Raw genomic sequence first — 23,529 nt, forward strand, 5'->3', positions numbered from 1 at the left:
GGTATGCGGCCTCTCACTGTTGTGGCCTCTCCCATTGCGGAGAACAGGCTCCGGACGCGCAGGCTCAGCGGCCATGGCTCACGGGTCCAGCCGCTCCGCGGCCTGTGGGATCTTCCTGGACCGGAGCACGAACTCGTGTCCCCTGCATCGGCAGGTGGACTCTCAACCACTGCGCCACCAGGGAAGCCCTAATCTCTCATTTTTAAAAAAATAATTAGTAAGAACTTCAGAAGAAAAAATTTCAAGGGAAATCTGAATTTCATGTGAAATTCAGTGTCTATCATTCTAATGTGTTTATCATTCTAATAATTGTGCATTATAGGCTATGTGTTTTATTTAATTTAATCTGCAAAGGTCCAGCATATCTCTTCTCTAATATAAGACAAATTAATAATCATTCTTTCAAATCTCAGAATTTTCAGCTGTTTTAGTTACATGTGATTCATGTTCAAATGTGATTTTATATGATTTGAAACATGGCAAATCTGTCATTATTGAGTGATGAAAATGTTCTACAATTGTGGTGATGGTTGCACAACTCTGTGAATACTACAAACCATTTAAATGAACACTTTAAATGGGTGAATTGTGTGATATTTGAATTATATCTCAATAAATCTGTTTAAAATAAATAGACAAGTCAAAGAAAGATATATTTACTATAATTTAGTAACTTATAAGTAAATTTCTTATTTTCATTGAATATGTGGTATTTCACATGATTAAATGGTAAAGAAATTTTGCTTTCTCAGCATTACCCAATATTTCTGATTCTGGTTTTGTTTTATCCAATCTTTTATCCCTTCTAAAATAAAATTAACTGCTCTAAAATTTTCAGGATACCAATCAGTAATCTTGTTCTACTAAGAATAGAAATTTCCCAGTAAGTGCAGTTTAAGAAAATTATACATTTTCCACTAGATGGCACTGGTGTAAAATAGTATTGCTAGAATCTGCATGTTCATCACATCAATAAAATTATTACATTACCACATTGTTTTCATTCACTTTGATTGGTCTGGGTAAGATAAAGAGAAGTGGAAAGTTAAGATAAGATACTTCCTTAACTTGCTAAGCTCCAGGGTAAACAGAGCCCTCATTTTACAGATGTGGACTGTAATACAAGGAGAAATTGTCACAATTTTGTGCTAAAGCCTGAGTGAGAACCCAGAATCCCTAAATTTCAGTTGCCATCATACAACTATATAATATCATGAGTAGGGGAGTGGACACCATAGTGAAATGGAATAAGAAAATTAATCTCCATCGTGCATTGTACGTATATTATCTCATTTGATCACTAAGCTATTAGCTCCATATATATTATCTCAGATAATCCTAACTAGACAAGCCCAATCTATTAACTTCATGAGGCAAGGAGAGTGATCATTTTGTTTAACACATATCACTTGGATATTGCACAGTTCCCAACACATAGTAGACAGTCAAAAACATTTCTGGCTTAATAGAATGGATGAATTAATTAAGCTTGACAACTATGCTACTTAGTAGGTAATATTATTTCTACTTTACAGTTGAGGAAACTGAAGCTGGAAGCATGAGGTAATTTGTCCAAGCTCACACAATTCAGTGGCAAAAGCATTTAACACAATCTGATATTACTTTGCATTATATATTTTTATGTAAGACTTCCACAATAGAAAAAAAGCTTTCTGAGGGCAGGCATCATGTCCTTCCATTTCTGCATTGTATGTCTAGCTCCTTGCACAGAGCATGGCTTACGGTTGGCACCCAATGAACAGTATTTACCTATTTTCATTCATAGTAACCCTGGACTTGAACATTTAAGAAGCTCTGCTCCTGAACCATTTTCTGGTGTGTTCCTTTCACTTCATTCCAGTGCCACTGCCTTGTTTCTGGATTTCTGCCAGTTTTATGCTGACCTCTCCTCAAGGCCCATTAACAGCAAGCCTTAGAAGCCAGTACAGATTTCCCACTTTGCTTGCACCTTAGGATTTCTCCTAGTTCCACAGCTGTGCGCTGCATTCTTTCTGCCCTTAAACCTCCCACGGTTGCTTCTGGGAGTTGAGTAGATCAGAAGATGGAGTTGTTTCTGGTTTGGGCTCTGTTGTTTTTCTATTACCTTTTGCTACTCCACGGGCCCCAATTCCTCATCTCAGTTTTCTCAACAATGAGGCTGGAGTTGGATGATCAGCTCTAAGGCTGAACGTTTTAACTCAGTCCTATAAAGCTGAGCTTACGACCAAGGTGGCAAGGTTGGGGGAAGACACCATGGGCTTTGGGAGTGGGGCAGAGCCAGCGACGGGAAAGCCGGCGCACCAGACACTTAGAGCAACAGGGAACCAGGATCACACACCTGGTGCGTGGGCCTTGGCTCCGCGAGATTGGCGCCGTAGACTGCGTCAGGCTCCCCCGGGCCGCTAGGGGGCGCTGCAGCTCCCCGACCCCAAAGCCGGCACCCTGCGTGGCCGGCCTGCGCCGGGCCCCAGACCCTTCCGTCTTCCGGAAGCGGACGCGAGGCTGGCAGCGACTCGGTGGGCAGCTGCTGCAGTGGCGGGCACGGCGGGAGCGAGGAGGAATAAAGGGGTGCGGGCCTGGCTCCCGCGCCGGAGTGGAGCACCATGGACGAAGCTGGGAGCTGTGCGAGCGGCGGAGGCTTCCGCCCGGGCGTGGACAGCCTGGACGAGCCGCCCAACAGCCGCATCTTCTTGGTGATCAGCAAGTACACGCCCGAGTCGGTGCTGAGGGAGCGCTTCTCGCCCTTCGGGGAGATCCAAGACATCTGGGTGGTGCGGGACAAGCACACCAAAGAGTCCAAGGGCATCGCATTCGTCAAGTTTGCCCGCAGCTCGCAGGCCTGCAGGGCCATGGAGGAGATGCATGGCCAGTGCCTCAGCCCCAGCGACACCAAGCCCATCAAGGTGCGGGGGCCGGGTCGGGGTGCCCCCGGGGGCGGTGTCAGGCTGCGGTAGGGGTGGTACATCCGCTCGCGGGGGCGGACTGGGCAGCACCTGGCGTTCCGGGGTCGGGGGAGGGGAGGGGAGGACGGCGTTGCCGAGAGTGTTCTTGCGGACCCCCTGCCGGCAGGGCTGCACGGGGGTGCGGGGGGATGGGGGATGCAGAAAGAACGTTCGCTCCCGGGTCGGACCAGGCTTCTGCGGCTGCTCCGGCTGCAGAGCTGCGGTGGCCGGACTGCCCCGCGTCCCCGCCGTCGCTAATCCACCGCCCAGCTTCGACCCTGACCTACTTTGAGGACTTCTCTGGTCCTCCTCAGACCTCGCGGTTTACCGTATATAAAAACAAGTAACTTTGCTTTTGCTCAGGTAGGTAAGGTGCTTAAAGACTTGATAAAAGTACATGTAACTGTGGCCCTCCCTTGTTAGCCATTTTCCCAGTACCAAAGTATGTATGTATATAATTTTATATATATATATATATATTTATTTATTTATTTATTTTTGGCTGTGTTGGGTCTTCGTTTCTGTGCGAGGGCTTTCTCTAGGTGCGGCGAGCGGGGCCACTCTTCATCGCGGTGTGCGGGCCTCTCACTGTCACGGCCTCTCGTTGCGGAGCACAGGCTACAGATGCGCAGGCTCAGTAGTTGTGGCGCACGGGCCTAGTTGCTCAGCGGCATGTGGAATCTTCCCAGACCAGGGCTCGAACCCATGCCCCCTGCATTGGCAGGCGGATTCTCAACCTCTGCACCACCAGGGAAGCCCCGCATGTATATAATTTTTAAATGCAGGCGATTAAAACTGCTACTATTGCATATTCATCACACTTTTGTAATCTTTACAAATTATTTTAAATAAACCCTCCTTGTGAAGGTATTGATATCGAGGTTTTGTCACTGTCACTTTTCTCTGAAAGCAGACCAAGGTAAACTGCCTTAAAAAGAGCCAAATCATTGTGATGGCAGTGTAATTGTATTAATATTAAATGCCTCTTTGAATACTCTTAATTAACTCTGGTGGTATTTATATTAAGTTTCCACACTTAACTTGTCTGTAAAATTAATATACTGACACAGGGCAGGAAGGGTGATTTTGAGGGTATTTGACTTAATCTATCCTTTTAGCACAAAGCCGGTACAAGGTGAGCCCTCAGTACATCTTCTTTGTCCATAGTAGCAGTCTCTGTAGGCCTTCCTTGCAAAATAGAGAGTAGCCTAGGAATACACCAACAACACATTAGACAATAGACATTCCCTCTCCTCCCACCTCCCAGACCCTCTGAGTCAGGACAGATCATCAATGAAATTAAGTGTAAGGCCACAGTATATACTAGATCGGGGGTGGCAAACTTTGTCTATAAAGGGTCAGTAAATATTTTAGGCTTTGTGAGTCATACACAGTCTGTCACACATTCTTTTTGTTTTTTAACAACCCTCTAAAAATGTAAAAGCAATTCTTAGATCATGGGCTGTAGAAAAACAGGAAGCTGAAGTTTGTTGACTCCTGCGCTAGGTTGATAATTTTCATCTCCTTCCAATTATGATCTTAGCAGGGAGGACTTTTTTACTTTGAATATAGTATAACCACAGAGATCTTCTTGGAAGCTCCCCAAAATGCCCCGGATTTGAAACCAGTAGACCCCCCCTTGCCTTCATTAAATTCCTACAAGAGAAGTAAAAGTTCCAGCACTAAAATATATCCCCCCCTTTTCACCACAGAGAAATTAAATGATTCCCAAAGATAATTAAAGCTTAAATTTTGTTTTTCACATTTTTGTCCACTCAGTTTCAGCCAGAGGGTTGTTGCACTAGTGCCTTAGCTAGACACTCTAAATTCATTCTTCAGCAGCTTCAACTTGGGCTGTCTTCCGCTGGAATGTAGTGGGGGTTTTTGTTTTGTTTTTCAGTATTTCCAGTTAAATTAATTCACCTTCAGGGTTTCTCATGTACTTTGCTTTTGCAAAGTTCCAAAGGCCCTACAAGACAAATAAGAAAATTTTAATACCAGGCCTACAGCCAGAAAAGATTGTCCAAATGAGACTCATTCTGTGAGTGATCAGCTACATTATCTTGAGGAAAAGGGTAAACCTAGAAAACAAGAGAAAAATCTTAGTTCTTAGCTTTGCAAGAATTTAGAGCCCATAGTCTGTGAACATAAAGTCTCAGGAGAAATCATCCAGTAGGTGGTTGATTATTATACATGTTTTCTACTTAGATATTGTCATCTTTATCAGAAATTTGAAATGCTTCAATCTTCTAAAATTTAGAAATTTGTGATCTGATGGCACCTCCAATCAGAAATCTTACTTGAAAATGTTTTTTTCTCCTAGTGTCTTCCTGTACTTAAAGGTTCCCTATTTGTATTTCCCTATTGACCATCCATTACTGATACATGCACTGGACTAACTTTCTAGTGGGCCATTTCTGTGTTACTTAATACTCTACTACTAATACCTTATACAGTGCTTGGCATGTGGTATAAGTTTATCAAAGGAATAACTGGAAGTAGATGCTATCTAGGGGTGTATCTCCAACTGTATCTTGTAAGCAAGGTTCTACACCTCTGTGACAGCTGTTTTCCAAGCAAACATAATGACCATATTTTTCAATATTTCTAAAATCCCGTGGCTCTATAAATTCTTTGTCCTTTTAGTTGCTCCCTTCTCCTCTGGAATTCTATAGGTTCAGGTTTTCTCATACTGAATCGTATACAGCCCCCCTTTAAAGACAAAGAAGAAGAAGAAAGGAAAAAAATACTCAAGGGCCCTGTCTGGTGATTTACATTATTTTTATTACATTTCTACAAGTTATAAAAAATAAGAGTAGCCATTAAAATTCTTATGCTTGTAGCTCTAGAAACAAATCCACAATTATAGTTAAAGATTTTACATTCCTCTGGAATAATATAAAACCAAAGCAATTTTATGAATTAAATAAAAGCAATACCACAAAGCAAATTAAATTCCAGGTAATAATCTAATGTCACAGATAATATTTCAATAAAACTAAATTACTAATAGAAAAATGGAGCCTCAGTCCATTCTGTGCATTTTCTTGCTCACATAAGTCATTCAGGTGGTAATTGAGATGATCCAGAATATGGTCATGTTACCTTTTTTTAAGGATTAATATTAGAAAGCAAACAGTTAAAAATATGACCATTTAGACTTAAACCCAACAGTATCAATATTAAATTAAACATAAATTGGCTAAACACTCCTATTAAAAAGCAGGGATTGTCAGGATTTTTTTTAAAAGGCCAAACTAAATGCTGTTTACAAGAGATGCACTTTTAAGTATAAAGATACAAAGTGGTTGAAAGTAAAAGGATAGAAAAAGCTGGTGTGATATCAGACAAAATGCTCTTCAACAGGAAGACTATTAACAGAGAATAATTTCCTAAAAATAAAAATATCAAAAAGTACATAACAATTCCAGATGTTTATGTAACCAATAATAGAGCTTCAAAATACATGAAGCATTATTAATAGAACTAAAAGGAGAGAGAAATTCATAATCAGATTTTTACACTCCTCTTAGTCTCTGATAGAAAAAGTAGACAAAATCAGTAAGGATATGACATGTTAATAACACTATTAATCAACTATATAATTGACATTTATTGAACACTACCCAACAAGCACAGAGTACATGTTCTCTTTCAGTGCACTGACTATTGCTCTTGGTAAAAAAAATACAAAGGAAAAAAAATTCGGAAAAAAAGTGCGAAGATCAGTGTTATCTCATAAAAAGTCATTGCAATAAAGATTGCTTTAGCAAAATGTTTTTTGATAAGACGCTATTACATTGCATTTAACCTAACATGAATCCCATACTAATAATGAAGTAAGTATTCTTAAGGAGTAGAAAAACAGTTGACTGATATTTCCACATTATTCTTTGGGTTTTGTTTGTTTCTTAGGTTTTCATTGCTCAGTCCAGATCATCTGGAAGTCACCGAGATGTTGAAGATGAAGAACTTACAAGAATATTTGTTATGATACCAAAGTCCTACACAGAAGAAGATCTACGGGAAAAATTTAAGGTACTTAACATTTTCTAATCAGCTAGGGTTCTTGATAACTTACAATCTTACATTGGTTGTACAATTACTAAATCTTGTTTTGTTTGAGTTAGATCATTAGATTGGTGGTGGAGAATTAAATAACTATTTTTAAGTCATCTATTTCAATCTAGTTATTAAATATTAAAACTAAAATAAGTTAACTTTTTAAAAATATATAAAACCTGGAAAATCTTGATGATGGTGTTTTTCTCCCCATTTAATGAAAATACAGATTCAGGAAAATGAAGTATAAAGCTCAGAGTTTTAAGTAAGGTCTCATACCTAGTAGGTGGTGGAGCCAAGATTTACGCCCAGGTTGTCTGAATCCAGAGCCTGCTCTTGGTCTTGAAATTTTCAAAGCACCCTCTTAGCACTCCTCTCTATTGCCTCTCATGGAGAGGTGGGGCAGGCAAGCCTGAGTATGTGAACTGTATTATCTCGCATTTGTTACAAGTCTGTGGCATGTTGATGAACTTATTCACAGAAAGACTTATCCTCTATAGTTTTTGTTTTAAAATTAGACCTCTGAAGGAATTATATTTAAAGAAAAAAAAAAAACTACCTACAACTCTGAACTATAGCTAGATTGTAGTCAATGAAATTTGGAGACAATTTAAAATTTCTTTTTAGCCATTGACTTTTATAAGCAGTGATACACTTTCACAAAAACTATTAAAAAGCAATTTTTAAATTGTCTTGAGTTGTAATTTTTTATTCTTTTTCTACTAATCTTCCCAGTACTGAATCATGTGGACAACAAGCAAGAAAGAAAACAAGTAGTAGAAAGTAATTTTCAAACTTCCTCTATCATACCCCAACTGAGGACTGAATAAAATACTTCAAAAATAACAAATACCAAATATATATATATTCCATACTTCCTCCAATAGTAAGAATAAAGTTTTTACCTTATATACTTGTAAACTTTTATCTTTCTCTGAGTGAACAAATGTGGCATTTTTAAATACATATATAGTAAAGTTACTAACGGTTACATGGAAATTTTATATAAAATTAATAATAAACAGTAAGAATTTATATCCCGTATTTCTTCCAACATTAAAAGTAAACTTTTACCACATAATTCTTACATGGAGTATTAACTTTCTGCGTGAACCAATGTATTTTAAAAATGTACTTCAAGAGGCACTCCTTCAAAAGTATACACAATCATTTATGTTCCTGTTAGAAGGCAGATAAATAATTATAGCTAATATTTACTGAGTGCTGACTATGTCCCAGACCCTCTATATGCACTTTAGGTGTACTTGCTCTTTTAACCCTTAAAACAACCCTCTGAGGTAGGTACAGCTATTAGCCCCATTTAACAGCTAAGGAGATAGGCAACTGCCCAGTTAATAAGTGGCTGAACCAAGATGAGAATAAAGAAGGTTCAATTCCAGAGCCTCTGCTCTTAACCAACACTGAGCAAGACTTTGGAGCTTTCCAGACCATGTACAAATTTTTGCTCTCCCTCCATGACTTTGGCAAGTTATTTGATTTCTCTGAGGCCCAGCTTCCTTGTCTGTGAAATGAGCAGTATAATATATATATCCTTGAAGGGCTGTTATAACAATAAAGTGATATACGTAAAGCAAATGCTCAGTAAATTAAAAGTATCATTATTTTGGTTATGTTATTATTTGGTTTTATCATCATTATGGTTATTTTTCTAGTGCCTCATTAGTTTGTGACATTTTTATTCCATTATTAAAAGTAGCTATAAATTCTGATTTCTTTTTTTGCAAGCAAGAAGAACAAGTAAATTTTAAGTTAGTTCTGAAATCTGTTCAGTTATTAATTTTGACTCCTCTAAGATCATTTCTTTTAACTCTCATAGGTGTATGGAGATATCGAGTATTGCAGCATTATTAAGAATAAAGTAACTGGAGAAAGTAAAGGCTTGGGCTATGTTCGATACTTAAAACCATCACAGGCTGCCCAAGCAATAGAAAACTGTGATCGAAGTAAGGATGTGTTCATTTATCATTGTAATAGACATTTGAAAAAATTCGAATTATTCTAATTATAATCTAATACTGGTTTGTGCTAATAGCCATACCTGCTAATTTAATCTCAGCAATGGGAGTTTAAATATATATAGTCCTAGGATGAAAATAATTTGGGGGCTGTGATTAGGCTTTCATTGAGGCACTATCTTGAAAAATATGAGCAACTGCATTAACTCAGTGAAAATGCTGTTGTCCTACTTTGGTTATTATTTTTACAGGTTTTGGGGGTTTATTAAATTATTTAGAATTTTAAGTATTAAAAAATTGACCAACCCTTTCAGGTTGCGGGGTTTTTTAATATTTATTCTTTACATTTTAAAAAAATTCAAGTATTCTGTAATATTTGTTTATATTTGACCTAAACCCTAAATAGAATTAGGTATACTAATAAACATATAAATAATAAGAATACGATTTTTAAGATTTGCTAGCATTGCGAAGTAAATACACATTGGGTTAATTTCAAGGTAGAGTGACATTATTCGGATCTTCTGCTATTGCTGGTGTACATTCTGAAGAATAAGAATTCTAAAGAGGCCAAGGAAAATATTCTTTGTTGTCATACTTCTAGTTATATCGACCCTTAGAAATGAGATGTAGAATAATTCAATTAGTGGGTTTCAGGATATTATAAAAATAGATACATACTGAAAATAATTATTGTTAATCAGTAGAACTCTTAGATAACCCCTAAGGTATACACCAAAATTTTCTCTCAGATCCTTCTAAATTTCTCAATCAACCAACATTAACTGAGTACCTATGGTATACTAATCAATATAAGTAGAGGGATACAAAAGGAATATATAGCAACGCTGGCATTTAAGGAATTGGCAGCTATATTGGGTAGCCGAGATCTAATAGGCAAAAAATAGTTAAGGAATAATAGTTTTTTTTTTTTTTTTTTCGGTGTGCGGGCCTCTCACTGTTGTGGCCTTTCCTGTTGCGGAGCACAGGCTCCGGATGTGCCAGCCCAGCGGCCATGGCTCACGGGCCCAGCCGCTCCGCGGCACGTGGGATCCTCCCAGACCGGGGCACGTATTTTTTTTTTTTTTTTGCGGTGTGCGGGCCTCTCACTGTTGTGGCCTTTCCTGTTGCGGAGCACAGGCTCCGGATGTGCCAGCCCAGCGGCCATGGCTCACGGGCCCAGCCGCTCCGCGGCACGTGGGATCCTCCCAGACCGGGGCACGTACCCGTGTCCCCTGCATCGACAGGCGGACTCTCAACCACTGCGCCACCAGGGAAGCCCAGGAATAATAGATTTTTTAAAGCTCTATGTCTTATTTATCTGTTGCTGTCACCCCAAGTACCTAGTACTGCTGTTAGTAGTACTCAATATAGTAGTGTACTCAGTTGAGTAGTACTCAATTAAGATTTATTGAGATCTCTAGCAAAGATACTGCCATTTATAGTAGACTCAATAAAAATTTGCCATATGAGAAAATGTTCAGAAGTATGTGATATAGCCTATCAATGGTGAAAAACAAGTGCACCAAATGAGCATGGGAATATATCTGGAGGTAGGATTTGCAACTGGTGTAGAGTAGGCAGGACAGAAGATGAGAGCAATGTTAGTAAAGACACAGAGCTAGAAATAAATGTCTTTGCTTAATAGCATGAAGGCAACAATCTGAGTAAAGCTTGGTAATCCTGTTGAGAAACAGGGACAAAGTAATCTAGGTACATTGGAACCGTACACGGGAGGTGATGAAGAGTTCAAGCTTAGTCCACATTAGAAAATCCCTTGTAGATTGTTTTAAAAGGAGAAAAATAACAAAAATTGTTTCAGCACAGTTGATCTAACCACAGTATCAAGAGTGGATTTCCAGAGGAAGAATTCAAAGAGGCTCATTTTATCCTTTTTGGAACCACTGAATAATATGATGAAAGCTGTGAACCTTCTCCCTTGAAATATGCCCATGTGCACATAAGAATAAGCATTATGTTTAAAGTTTCAGAGGGTTCATGAACCTTCCCACCTTTTGAAGCTCATCCTTGGACTCCTAGTTAAAACTCTTGATGCAGAGGCAAAGCGATCCGTTGAAGGGTTGTAATTAATTGACGAGAATCTAATTTTAAAACAGGCAGGGAAGTTGGAGTGAAAGATAACATCTTCTAAGTATATTTCAAAGGAAGACTCTTGATGACAGTTGGGTGTGAAGAAGCACTATTGGATTTTGATGTTGGAAAGCCTGAGAGAATGAATGATATCATCTGTCGTAGAGGGAGACTGGAAAGGATAGAATAGAATTGCTGATCTTTCATGTCTGCATTAACCCATAATTTGGGATTCTTGCTGTTTCTCATTTACCCCTTCATTCAAAAAGCAACGAAGTATGTCTGGTGGAGATGGTTCTTTGTGTAGATTTTGTTTTATACAATTATAAAACTAAGTCAAGCACTAGCAATCAAGTATATTTGTTAGGTGTGTTAAATTTGCTATAAAGTCTGAAATTTATGGATTCTCTTTTTCAGGTTTTAGGGCAATCTTGGCTGAACCTAAAAATAAAGCATCTGAATCCTCAGAACAAGATTATTATAGTAATATGAGGCAGGAGACTTTGGGACATGAACCTAGAGTGAATATGTTTCCATTTGGTAAGTGGGCTATCTTTACTTTAATGGCATAAGTAGTTTATGCAATCTGATTTGGAGGGGTTTTTTTAATACTCTTATCAGCAGTCTGAAGTTCACATAGTGAATAAAAGAATTTATAGGTTTTTTTTCTTTCAAGAAGTTAGTCATGATACCTAATGTCATTATTTAATGCTTATTTTGTTTAACTTATTTCCAGTTATAGTTTTTTGTGAGTTATGCATTATCTAAGTGTTACACTATGTCACTGTCAGTGGCAGTGTTACACTGCCATTTTGGGGGGTGAGCTGCTGCTTGTATGCAGCTGACCAAGAAATATGAAAGACATATACAGTTATCCCCTCAGTATGAATCCTAAAATTTTATCCCTAAATTACTGCTGCTTTAAAATTAGGGCTAGAGAAAGAGGAATGACAAAAGTAGAAGTTAGAAAAGGGGGAAAATGAGTGATGAAAGTAAGAACTGTAAATGTTATTCAGCATAAACTTCCCTTTAGGTGAAACACTTGCCATATTTTGCAGTTTTGCATAGTAAACGTATTCCTGTGAAATTAGACTACACATTTCTTCTTATATTTCTGTATCAAGGCAGGGAAATGGGGAGAGTTGTCTGTTTTCTTGTCCTTGTCTCTCCTGATAGTGCTGATGACCAAGAGCATATTACAAAAGACAGTGCCTTTGTTCAATGCAGAGGACTTAATGACACTTCATTTTATTTTCTAGTATCTAAAATGTTAAATGAATCTCTGAATGTATAGAAATTTAAAGATTTGCTTTTTTTTTATATCGTTGGAGAACAACAATCTGAATTTTCAAGTTTTGACAAGAATGACAACAGAGGCCAGGAATCCATCTCCAAACGCCTGTCAGTTGTATCAAGAGTTCCTTTCACTGAAGAGCAGCTTTTCAGCATTTTTGATATAGTACCAGGGTTGGAATACTGTGAAGTTCAACGAGATCTGTATTCTAATTATGGTAAAAATAACGTCTGTATTATTTTTTAATATACTGTGTTTTGTTAAACTGGCTTTTCTCCAGTGGCACTTTTTCTTTTTAATTTTTATTGGAGCGTAGTTGATTTACAATGTTGTGTTACTCTCTGCTGTACAGTAAAATGAATCAGTTATATATATACATATATCCACTCTTTTCTAGATTCTTTTCCCATATACGTCGTTACAGAGTATTGAGTACAGTTCCCTGTGCTATACAGTAGGTCCTTATCAGTTATCTTTTTAATAGATAGTAGTGTATATATGTCAATCCAAATCTCTCAATTTATCCCTCCCCCCACCTTTTCCCCCTGGTAACCATAAGTTTGTTTTCTACATCTGTGACTCTACTTCTGTTTTGTAAATAAGTTTGTTTGTTCCAATGGCACTTTTTATGTCAGATACTGTTTGTATGACAGTTTTTTGTTTCTTCTTTCTCTACCTTAAACTTTCAAATATAGTGATACCTCAATAAACAAATCCCTGGGAATATATCTACTTTATAGAGTCATTTACTTTTTTAAAACTGTTTTAACACCCATAAAATAGAGCATTCTCTGTTTCCAGTTGTACAACAAAAATACCTTAGAATAGGGTCTCTTTCTGTACTTCTCATTGATGCTAGGCAAAGTGATAAAACCCTTAAAGTTTTCTCCTCTTCCCTAAGTCTCTTTTTCTTAAACTTTATACCTCAAAATGGAGCTCCTTCCCTTCATTTCAAGCATTTTAATTGCCCTACTTCTCTCTCTGCTTCTCCCCACTCTTAATAGAAGCAAGACTCTAATGTCAGCCATTTGAACTTGGTAACTGGTTCATTGATTAAACCTATTATCTAGTGTTAGGTTAATCCACCTTTGTATTCTTGTAAGCCTTTTGATTTTTTTTAAGGCTTTTTTAAAATGCCCTAGTGGGGTAATGGGAAAATGTTGGCATTCCATTTTGCAGCCAACTCAGATGCAAATCCCAACAATGACACATAGTTGTAAGACCTTAATAAATTGCTCGTTCTATCTAGTCTCTCGTTCCTCATCTGTAAAATGGGATTATTAGTACCTTCTATGCCAGGGTTAGATAAGAATTAGAAATAATATATATAAGATATCTACTGCAAGTCCTGGCACATAATAGGCACTCAGTTTGTTGGTTTTTAAAGAATTGGAGGTGAAGGGTGGTATAGAGAAATCATACTTGGCATCTCTTCCAGTACTATAGATATACTTGATTTAGTCATTTTAGGGTGTCTTTTTATGGATGTTGAGGGGAAATAGATGAGTCAGATTATATACGCTGACTGACCTAGAATGTCCACACCCTTCATACAGACACTCCCACATAATCAATATTACTCTACCCAGCACTGGTCTTTTAGCAGGACCTACTAAAAAAGTCATTGACCTACTTTGTACCATCTCCAACTTTAACCCAGTCTTATGCTATCATTCTTTTTCTTTTTCCTACTATTAATTTATTTATTTTTATTTTGGCTTCTCTGGGTCTTAGTTGTGGCATGCAGGATCTTTGTTGCAGCATGTGGGATCTTTTTTAATTGCGGCATGCAGGATCTTTTTTAGTTGCAGCTTGTGGACTTCTTAGTTGTGGCATGCAGACTCTTAGCTGCGGCATGCATGCAGGATCTGGTTCCCAGACCAGGGATTGAACCCGGGCCCCCTGCATTGGGAGCTCAGAGCCCTACCCACTGGGCCACTAGGGAAGTCCCTGCTGTCATTCTTTGTTGTGACTCTGAGGCGCACATTTTGTGTGTTTTGGCATATCTGTTATTATATTCATATGTAATTCTATTTGTTTCATATTTTCTTTCCTTTTTATCTGGTACTTTGAAATGTATTTGTTCCTTTACCTTCTCTATTGTTTCTCTGGTTGGATGTGTCTGATAAATATGTGTATCATTGGAACACCTTTTTATCAATAGAGGTATTATATAGTTAGAATCCTGTTTGAATTAGTTTTATATGTTCATTTGCTTCTGAGTTTCAATTTCATTAAAATGTTGAGATGCTTAGATTTAAAGAGGAACATTAAATTAAAACATTGTTTTTCCCAAAGTGAGTTATAGTATAAATGTATTGTGAAAAGTTGTGTTACAAGCTCCTGGGCTTGCCATGTAAGGGCTCCTGTATAAAATTTTCCCCCCTGTAGCATCACCTTCCTGAATTGAAATCTATCCCCTTAGCTAAAAGCTCTTCAAAGGAATGTGAAATATGTGACTTTTGATCCAAAACCCTCTGTTCCCCTGCTTTTTGGTTTTACTACATATATCACTTTTTCTCTGTCTACCACTTCAGCCAGCCAAGATGACTATATATTCTTTTCATATATCACTTCTCATTTCATTTCTTACTCACTATGATAGGGAAAATTTTAGAATTTCAAAGTATATTTCAAAGAATGAAAATTTTGAGAAAAACTGGTTGGCTTTTAGGTGTATCTCTGTCATATAAGAAAAGCCAAGATCTTAAAATTAAATTCATTGGACAGAACTTAAGCTAATGATACCATTTTTTAAAAAAATATCATGTTCATATTTTTACCAACATCTGGTTTATACTTTGCTTTATAGGAACACAGCTGTTGAACACATGTATAACAGAACTTGGTTTTCTGACACATTTGATTATATATTTACTAATTGTGTGATATTAGTGTTTTTCTCTATTGTTTCATTCTTAATGGCAACACAAACTTTAGATACTGAATCTGCTTTTTTTCTAATTCCCGTATATTCTCTGCTTTGTTTTAGGTCATGGAGTGGTTCAGTATTTTAATGTAGCATCTGCTATTTATGCAAAATACAAGTTACATGGATTTCAGTATCCTCCTGGGAATCGGATAGGCGTTTCCTTCATTGATGATGGGAGTAATGCATCAGAGTAAGTACCATTCCAGGAGCTAGCCTAAAGCCAAGCTTTGGGTATACGTGATATGACTTGGAGAATAAAAATAGAAAACAATTGACCTCTCAGGTGAGGAAGTCACACAAAAGAAGTTACTGTTTAGAGACTGAATATTTCTAGTTTTCTGTACATTACCAGTCCTTATCTCCAGTCTCCTTAGAAAAATGGCAACGCAGATGGTAGCTGCACAGCTTGCATCAATGGTGTGGAATAACCCAAGTCAGCAGCAATTTCTGGTAAGTAGGTAAGAATTTAACCTTCACAGTAGTATAAAATAAATGTGGCCTTTGTTTATTACCTGTGTAAGAAAATTTTCAGAGATATAGTAAAAGACCACATAGGTGCCATGATACACATCTCTTTAGCTCTTGACTTAAAAATCCCTAAAGTGGAGTTTTTCTTTTTTTGTTGTTTTGAACCTAATTCTTCAACAGCAATTTGGAGGAAGTTCTGGATCACAGCTGCCTCAAATCCAGACAGATGTTGTACTTCCATCATGCAAAAAAAAAGCCCCTCCTGAAACTCCTGTGAAAGAAAGACTTTTTATCGTGTTTAATCCACATCCTTTACCTTTAGATGTACTAGAGGATATATTCTGGTAAGATTTCAATTCCACAGAGTTACATTTTTAAATAATATAATTTATTTAAACCAGTCATTTAAGCAGTCTTGCACTCTTGAAGCTTCCTGTGTCCAGTACCTTTCAGGTACAGATGATTCATTCTGTGGTTTATAAAAGTTCTTATTTATATCACCTTTTAAAATATATAATTATTTCCTTCTCTTCTTTGTTATTTACATGTCATAAGTCTCCACACAATTTCCTTCTATTTTGTTTTGAAGACATAAAACATGGAGTATTGTTTTGAAAAGTTGCATACATAGAATGAACAAATCATTTGTTTTTTAATAGAAGGTACATCTTTATAGACCTGTTCTCTAGAATTCAACTGAACAGTGTTTATTAAGCATCTTCTATTTTGTCAGCACTCTATTGGACCCTTAAGGATTATATAACTACATTGAGTAAACAATTACTTGATTGTAGGGAAGAGTGTGTGTGTGTGTGTGTGTGTGTGTGTGTGTGTGTGCGTATATAAAAGTGTAAAAAGGGGGAAGACTCTTGTTTGTTTTTAATGTAACTTCTTTAACCTTAACTTTTTCTTTTTGGTCTTTTTCCTATTTGCCTTACAATGTTAGCGAATTTATTTAAAAGATAGATAGAAAGCTTGTTAAAGAACTTCACAAAATATCAGTGATGTGGTTCAAGTATTTTGATTTTTATTTAACCAATTTATTTCGTTTATTTTTTGAACCTCTCCTCTGTACCAGGCAGTCACTATGCTAAGTGCCAGAGACATTGTGTAAACAAACATTATATTACGTAAACAAGATGTAGTAGTTCTTGTGCTCTTAGAACTAATCACATGTAGGAGACAGATAAGTGAATAGGAAATTACAACCTAGAGAGGTTGTGTGGTGAAAAGGAGTAGTCAGGCTGTGAAATACATAGGAGGGGCACCCGCCTTAGAAACTCAGAGAATACTTCTTGAAAGAAGCAAGGTATAGTGGAGGCCTGGAGGATAAAAATAATTTAACCAGGGAAGAAAGCTGGGCATGTGGGTGGTTATACCTGCCAGAGAGAACGTGGAAGGAGGTTGTTGGAATATGGGATTTGAGAGACTGAGGGAAGATGAAGCTGCAGAGGACAAGGACACAAGTCAAGAAAGGCCCACAAGCTATGTTAGGGAGCTTGTCCTTACCCTGGAGGCATGAAGAGCAGCTGAAGGGACTTTTAGGGAGGAAATGATCATATTTGTGTTTTAGAAAGATCACTCAGACGACAGGATAGAGAATAGACTGGAGAAGGATAAACCCAGGGGGCAGGTAAACTAGTGAAGAAGGTATTAGAGTAAACTAAGAAAAAGATAATGATGGTCAGAATGAGGAAAGAGATCTGAGTGATAATGAGGAGAAACTGACTGATAGAGGAAATGTTTAAGAAGGAAGATTGACATTATTAGAGATTGGATGTGGGGAAAGGAGTGAAAAAAGGAGTACAGAATGGACCCCAACCTTTAGACCTGAGCATCTTTACTTATCAATTTCAGTTGATCTTTTTTTTACTTTGTTTCAGTCGTTTTGGTAACCTGATCGAAGTTTACCTTGTGTCAGGAAAAAATGTGGGGTACGCCAAGTATGCAGATAGAATAAGTGCTAATGATGCCATTACTACTTTACATGGAAAGATCCTGAATGGAGTCAGACTTAAAGTTATGCTGGCAGACTCCCCAAGAGAAGAATCTAACAAACGACAAAGAACTTACTGATTCTTGAGGTATGCTCTTTTTAATCTAAATTCTAAAACACATTGGCTAAATAGTATAACGAAATGAATATGTATAGAGTTTCTTTTTAAGGATTTACAAGTTGTTGGTTAAAAGCACTGTGGCTTAAAAGCACTGTGCTGATAATTTTACAGTATATTTTTTAAACTTGAACTTCTTTTTTTCTTGGGGGGTGGGGGGTATGCGGGCCTCTCACTGTTGTGGCCTCTTCCGTTGCGGAGCACAGGCTCTGGACGCGCAGGCTCAGCGGCCATGGCTCACGGGCCTAGCCGCTCTGCGGCATGTGGGATCTTCCCGGACCCGGGCACAAACCCATGTCCCCTGCATTGGCAGGCATACTCTCAACCACTGCGCCACCAGGGAAGCCCTAAACTTGAACTTCTTAAACTTAAAAAATGTTTTTGATGTTTACTGGGAGAATGTCTGTCCTATAAAATAAAATCAGATTTCAGTTTAGAAAATTAAATGGTATTTGTGTGTGTGTCTGTGTGTGTGTGAATGTCTTTGCTATTAAGAATTGGACTTTACTATATGGTTACATAAACTTTAAAATTGGAATACTTCTAAAGATTTTTAACTTGAACAGTTAATGTCTTGAGTTATGAATTGAGATAATTTATGACAGTCTTTATAAAGAATGTCTTGACATTCACTAGTGAAATGCCTAAAAAGCAATACCAAATACAGTTAACCCTTGAACAGCACAAGTTTGAGCTGCATGGGTCCACTGTGGACATCTGGATGTTTTTCAGTAGTAAATACTACAGTACCACATGATCTGAGGTTGGTTGGGTCCGAAGTTGATTGAATCTGTGGATGCAGAACCGTGGGTAAGGAGTATCTGCGTGTATGGAGGGCCAATGATAAGTGATCCTCAGATTTTCAACTATGTGGAGGGTAGCCACCCCTAACCCCCACATTGTTCAAGGGTCAATTATAATGCATCTTTTTGACCCTTTTGAACCTAAACGTTGGTGTTTTTCTGGACTCATATTTGTGAGTTTGTACATTAAAACTGCACGTTCAGAAAATACTCTCATATGCATATATGTATTTTCAAAAATAACCTTGACAATTTACCAGAAACTCTTGTCAATTATAAATAATGCTACATACAGCCTTATGAATTCCTTTTTCTTTTAAGAAATCAAACCTAAATTTCTATTTCTAGGACAGCTCACATCTCCATGGTTTGGGGGAACATTATTGAAAGTTAGAAATGTTCAATTCTTTCACTTTTTCATTCTGGAAATGAATCCTGAGTTTCAGGGAAAGCTGAGAGCTTCCCCATTCCCACACACACACCAGCTTCCCAAGTCCACTGCTGGTCAAATAATAGCAGTTGGCAAGTACTTTAGAGTCAGTTTGAAGTTACTTACTTGAAAGCAATTTTCTTTTCACCAGGTTTTCTTTCTGACCAATTATGAGAACTAGGAAGTATCAGAATGAATTGTCTGAATTCTAACTGCTGATGACCTTTCCTCTGATAGAGCAAGTCAAGTGATTAGTTCCTCCTTACAGAAGGCAGTTGTCAATAGGAAGTGCCTTTTGGGCCCAATATGAATAATCTCAATTTAGAAATGTTTTATTTAATTACAAAATCCACTCCTGTTACTTCATACAATTCAGAAATATTAAATTTGCCAGTGAAAAAGAATTAGCAAGCCTTTCTTATAACAAAGCAGTTTTTTGTGTTTGCAAATAAAACGTTAAGAACTGAATTCCCTTTACACAAGCTGTCTTCTAAAATAGCATACAAAACTGCTTATTCATGTCTGTGAGTCTTTCAAAATATAGATAACAATTCTTACTCTTACTTGAAGAATCTTTGTCCTTAAAAAAGGACAATAATACTACCTTCTTAGTATGGGGAAAATATATAAATTACTCCTGTGATTGAGCCTTTTTTAAAATAATTATTTATATAGTATAGAGAATATTAGACTTAAAATCAGAAGATCTGAGTTGGAGTTCCAGCTCTGACACTTAACTGTGATTTGGCAGATCTTTTCACCTTTCTGAGGCCGAGTTTTTCCATAGGGTTATTGAGAGAAAATGAGTCAGCAAAATTCCTTATAAAATAAAATTTTAATATGCTCTGAAAGTGTGAGCTAAACTCGTGCATTGGTGACTTCAGTGAAAACTTTATGTCATCTCATCAAAACAATCAGAAACTAAGATTAATGATACAAAACTACCTTCTGGCCAGCAAGTGTGTGAGAATGAAGCTTTATAATATCACATTTAAGTGATATGCATTCATCCAATTCCCTACATTAGAGGAAGTGCATATTCTTCAGCATGACTAGTCATGAAATATAAATCTATCCTTTTTCCCTTTATTGAGCTGTTATACATATTCAGGGCAAAGGTAAACTAGGGTCAGATTAGTTGAAAATGGTAGGACATAATGAGCTATATTGGTTTTGAATGTCTTCTAGTTGCAGCACGGCTTTTTTATTTATTTTTGCTTCGAATCCTCATTTACCATGGACTTCATAATGAGATTCACCTCTTTTGTTGGTACGTTAAATAATATATTATTTTAAGGTTCAATAAAATAGTATGAAAGACTTTTCTAAGTTTTACATGATTGTAACCATTGAAGATTTTAGTGGAGATGGGGGCCACTTTTTCATTTGTTTCTTTAATTTTAAGAGAACACGAACACTACTCATGAAGGCTAGTTCCTTTTGTCTCTGAGGAATAAGCCTAGGATTAACTGAGCCATGACTAGGAAATAGGAGAAGAAAATAATCTAAGAATATCACTTTGAAAATAGCTGAGTTCTATTTTGAGGTGGATTTGATGTGTAAAATATGTTTCTTCTTCTGTTTGAGGAAAACAGAAATTTTAGTATTTTAGAGCATCCTGATTTGTGTGTGTGTGTTTTTTTATAGGTCCATTTCCTTCTTTATTAATCACATAAAACGGTTTGTACAACTGTCACTTTTTTCACTTCCTATGTTTTGTATCTTGACATATTGTTTTGAGGAAAATCCCTCTGAATTTTATCCTTGTCCCTCAATTATGATTGAACAATTATGGTTAGTTGAGTTTAGCTACCCAAAAGAACAAAATATTTCAGCCTACATGCTGTAGTTGGACTCATGGTTAAGAAGACAGTTACGATCACCCACTCATCAGCCTGGTGTGTAGGGATAAAACCCAAAGCTGTCATCCGCATATGCGTGATATTTGTATTAATTTACAACATTTTCCCTCCAGAAATTCAGTACCCGCTTGCATCATCCTTCTGAGTAAGTTTGGTTTTGCTTATTTGGGGGCATCTATGATTAAGTAAGCAGGTAACATTGGGTATACGAAATAAAGGAATAACTCCTAACATTTTTAGGTATACTATATACAACAGCTGTTTTCTTTCAGGTGATGATTTTCATACTTGTGTTGTGTTCTTTCTACAGAACAAAGACTAATGACATAATCCTCAGCTGACTGACTGAAAATGTGACTGGACGCACTCCTTGTGGACAGTTGACGGCTTTTTTTTTTCATATACCTGATAGTCTCTGCACAGCATTGTTTTGTCTTGGGGAGCAGGGATTGTTGACATGTATTTTTAAACCACACGTTAATGCTAAAACTAATATAGTAGTTGTTTCTTAGAGCAATATGTTGTTATGTGTGGCAGAAATAAAGTTTTCTTTGCTTAACTAAATCATGCCTTATTTATGTAAAAGATCAGAAATGAAAAAACTTGAAAGTCAGTGTTTAGAATTTGACTGAATGACATATTTCATTGATTTTGAGATGCACATTTTTACACTTCTGACATTGGAAATATTTTGATATCCATGACTGTAATTGACAACCTCTTTTTTTCTTTCTTAGTGGAACATAAAGATGCTGTTTTCAATCAGTTGCATCTTAGATTCAATAAAATATGATAATTGCTACTCAACCTACACATACAGATTGGCTCCTTACACTTACTCTAAAGCAAGAGCCAAAAGACATATCATTAGAAATGATTTTTTTTTACCAAGATACAACAGTTTGTTGGTAATCTTGTACAGATCTTTCAAGATTTTTTTTTTTTTAATTTTTGGCTGCTGTGGATCTTCGCTGCTGCAAGCGGGCTTTCTCTAGTTGCGGCAAGCAGAGGCTACTCTTCATTGCAGTGCGCAGGCTTCTCATTGTGGTGGCTTCTCTTGTGGAACAGGGGCGCTAGGTGCGGGCTTCAGTAGTTGTGGCACGTGGGCTCAGTAGTTGTGGCACGTGGGCTCAGTAGTTGTGGCTCTTGGGCTCTAGAGCGCAGGCTCAGTAGTTGTGGTGCACGGGCTTAGTTGCTCCACGGCATGTAGGATATTCCCAGACCAGGGCTCGTACCCATGTCCCCTGCATTAGCAGGCGGATTCTTAACCACTGTGCCTCCAGGGAAGTCCCTTTCAAGATTTTAGAGCAGTGGTGATAAGGAAAAAAAAATTTAAGTTATCACTGATAATATGTTTAAATAAATATCAATGGCTTTGGTAGGTGGACATTTTCCCTTTATAAGTACAGAATATAATGGCCACTCCAAAAATATGATATATAAGCAATTTTCAGAACAGACTATGATAGGAAGAATAGTCATTTCATAAAAGATTAAAAATGAGGAGCCTACTCTGCTTGTATTTTGAAAATCTAAGAAAAAAAATTTTATCTGCTCTTGAGGTGAATGATATGTATCAGAAAAGGTATATCTAAGTCAAGAGTTTGGCACCTTAAAAAAAATAGACATTAAATGGCATGCAGTTGTTAAAACATCACTTAATTACCTCTGCATTATGCCTTTCACATCCTGAGTTAAATTAAAAATAGTGAAAAGATTAAATTCACTGAGCATAATAGCATATTTCATACTTGGACATTTCTCTGCTGAAAAATTAAAATCCTTTTTTTTTGAATCAGTAATTTTAATAAATTTAGATAAGAAAATATCCTGTCTTATCTTCCCAGGCAAGACATACTGAACAAGAATTGAACCAAGTATCTTTCTGTGAGCCAAAAGCCATATTTTAAAAAGGAAGCAAATGGGTCTTTAGAAATGAAAAACTTAACTGAGGAGAGTTGAGGATTAATTACCAATAGATAGATTTATTCATCCCAAACTCATTTACTGCACACATAGTTCCATTTTCACAGATTGGAATTAAATTGTGCCTTGTAGGTTATCTGGCTCTAACACTCAAGTAATGCTTGAATTCCCCCGAAAATATTCCTGCCAGGTGGTTAATCTAAATATGTAAAAATAGGAAGCTCCCTACTGCCTACCTAAGTCCATTACATCTTTGGTTAATCCCCATAATTGACATAAAACCTGATTCCCTGCTGTTTTACTTGTTAGTCTTAAAGTTTTTCACTGGACCCTGTTGAAGTTATCTATTTCACATGGTAGCTGTCATATACCCTCCTGCCATCCACTGATTTTCTAGTGCAGATTAAATGACCCCAAATTTTCTGTTCTGCATTTAAGTTCAGGTAGCCAGTTGCAGCAAACCGTCGTGGTTTCAGTGAAGTGCCTCATCTATGTTTATTTCCTTGAGTCCTTCATATAAATTCTGAAAAAAACATGTATACATGTATACTCTGTCTACAAAACAGTTCTTTGCTTTTACAGTGTGAGTTTCTCTTGTGTTTTCTCTCCCAATTGCATGCCTCAGTAAA

The 23,529-nt window shown here is 37.2% G+C and overlaps 1 protein-coding gene across 1 annotated transcript; it reads left to right on the forward strand.

Moving 5' to 3' along the window:
- The first annotated feature begins 2,501 nt into the window (after nt 1-2,501).
- Nucleotides 2,502-21,538, forward strand: RBM45 (RNA binding motif protein 45). Its single transcript, XM_007450717.1, has 10 exons — nt 2,502-2,903; nt 6,858-6,980; nt 8,842-8,968; nt 11,489-11,611; nt 12,403-12,582; nt 15,358-15,487; nt 15,663-15,747; nt 15,946-16,109; nt 17,649-17,849; nt 21,285-21,538. The coding sequence occupies exons 1-9, from the start codon at nt 2,604-2,606 to the stop codon at nt 17,839-17,841; spliced, it is 1,425 nt and encodes a 474-aa protein (XP_007450779.1). The 5' UTR covers nt 2,502-2,603; the 3' UTR covers nt 17,842-17,849; nt 21,285-21,538.
- The last annotated feature ends 1,991 nt before the right edge of the window (nt 21,539-23,529 follow it).

Source organism: Lipotes vexillifer, unplaced genomic scaffold, assembly GCF_000442215.2.
Source record: "Lipotes vexillifer unplaced genomic scaffold, Lipotes_vexillifer_v1.1 scaffold29, whole genome shotgun sequence".
In the NCBI taxonomy this organism is placed as follows: Eukaryota; Metazoa; Chordata; class Mammalia; order Artiodactyla; family Lipotidae; genus Lipotes; species Lipotes vexillifer.

Coding starts and splice junctions, on each gene's coding strand:
- RBM45 (XM_007450717.1), top strand. CDS start 2,604: ATGGACGAAGCTGGGAGCTGTGCGAGCGGCGGAGGCTTCCGCCCGGGC. Junction 2,904..6,857: donor GCGACACCAAGCCCATCAAG/GTGCGGGGGCCG, acceptor TTTGTTTCTTAG/GTTTTCATTGCTCAGTCCAG. Junction 12,583..15,357: donor AGATCTGTATTCTAATTATG/GTAAAAATAACG, acceptor GCTTTGTTTTAG/GTCATGGAGTGGTTCAGTAT.